This window comes from Pundamilia nyererei, unplaced genomic scaffold, assembly GCF_000239375.1.
Source record: "Pundamilia nyererei isolate P.nyererei 1_Seehausen unplaced genomic scaffold, PunNye1.0 scaffold00529, whole genome shotgun sequence".
NCBI classification, from domain to species: Eukaryota; Metazoa; Chordata; class Actinopteri; order Cichliformes; family Cichlidae; genus Pundamilia; species Pundamilia nyererei.
The window spans coordinates 147018-148616 of NW_005187930.1; the positions used below are offsets into that span (position 1 = coordinate 147018).

The window sequence follows — 1599 nt, forward strand, 5'->3', positions numbered from 1 at the left end:
AGAGGCAAAGAAGAGAGTACAGGCAAGGTGCTGTGGGCAGAGATGAGTGTCATGAGTGTGAGTTATGGCAAAAGGATAACAGGAAGAATGAAAGGGGGAATTAAAAAATGATAGTTACAGCTGCTGTGATATATAGTTTGGACAAGGTAACACATCACTTCTCCCACCTCACAGCTGGAGGTGGGAGAAGTGACGATAAACAGCAAGGATAAAACTGAAAACTACTTGGTTAACTTTTGATTTAGGAATATAAAACTTTAGGTTAATCAGTGTTCCGGAAATGTTAAGATTTAGTTTACTCTTTAAAACTTACAGCTTTAAACCTGCCAGGCAGCATAGAGGGGTAGACATACTGGTGCTTTATGGTGATACAGGTTTTGCTAATAAGTTGTGGTCAGGTTTATCCAACATACATCCCATTTAATCACAAAGTTATAACTGAAACTGCTTTATGTATGTAAAAGTATTTATAAGCCATCAGACGAAAACTTCATGAAATCTAACATCATCCTCACCTCTCACTTCCAGCCTGATCTCCGGTGACTCTCCTTTTGTGGGATGAACACACTTGTAGAAGGCTTCGTTCTCCTTGGACACATGGATAAAGCTCAACCTTCCTTCAGACGTTTTTTCAAAAAAAGTACCATTTCTGTAGAAAGCAGCACTGAAATTGGACGTAGACTCCTTTGCATATTTTTCCTTATAGGAGCAGTTTAGTGTCACACTGTCTCCCTCAGTCAGAGGAACAGCAGGACCCTGCAGGATGACACCAGCTGAAATGCAGAGAGAGAAACTGTGATCTCTGACTCTGGTTTTTGTCCTTAGTTACAAAGTTGCAAAATGTGTTCATTTATTTTTACTTAAGATACAACATCAACAATCTGACATTACTTAGCAAACTTACTTGCCACTGTGATGTTGATGGTGTTGCTGCACTCCCTGCTGTCAGACTCACACCAGTACACTCCACTGTCTGATGGGTAGACACCTTTGATGGTGCAGGATGACCCATTTAATTGGCCCCAGGTCTCACATGAAACAGAAGACCTTGTGGAGGTGTTTCTCTTCACTGTCCAGCTGCTGAAGCTGCCTGGCACTGCACAGCTCAGAGTCACAGTTTCATAAAAGAAGAAGACTGACCTGCCTGGATGGATGCTCAGAGTAGCAGCTGCAGGTTCAAAAACATCAGGTTAAAACACATCAGTTGACATGCAGTACACGCAGTGTGAGAAGATCAATGACACAGATGCTGAAACCTTTTCTGCCACTGCACAGATTGAAACCAGCGACCGTTTTGGACAAAAGTTTCCACAAACTCAACATTGCCAAGAACGACATGGTAATGTTAGGCTTTTAAGCCCCACGCCCGCTACCAGGGGTAAAAAGGAGGAGCTCACGTTTAATCGGTTATAACACGATGTCAGAAATATAAGTCCGGACATGTGCGGTATCCACAAAAACCTCTGAATCTCAGTTAAAATCTCATATAAACCATTTCTACAAAAACTAAACAGAACGAAAACAAGTCATGATTAAACGAACAGTTACGTAAATGTCCGCTAAACAAACAAAACCAATCAAGAAATTCTCCAGACTTTA

General features: G+C 41.4%; 1 protein-coding gene across 1 annotated transcript in view; it reads right to left on the reverse strand.

Moving 5' to 3' along the window:
- Positions 1-465: 465 nt before the first annotated feature.
- LOC102205520 (Fc receptor-like protein 5) overlaps positions 466-1599 on the reverse strand; it is a 3489-nt gene continuing 2355 nt past the window's right edge. The window contains exons 2-3 of the mRNA XM_005754266.1: positions 905-1168; positions 466-773 (exon numbers count right to left, since the gene is read on the reverse strand). Of these exons, the coding sequence (XP_005754323.1) occupies positions 478-773; positions 905-1168 (560 nt within the window). The 3' untranslated portion in view covers positions 466-477. The remainder of the gene's footprint in view (positions 774-904; positions 1169-1599) is intronic.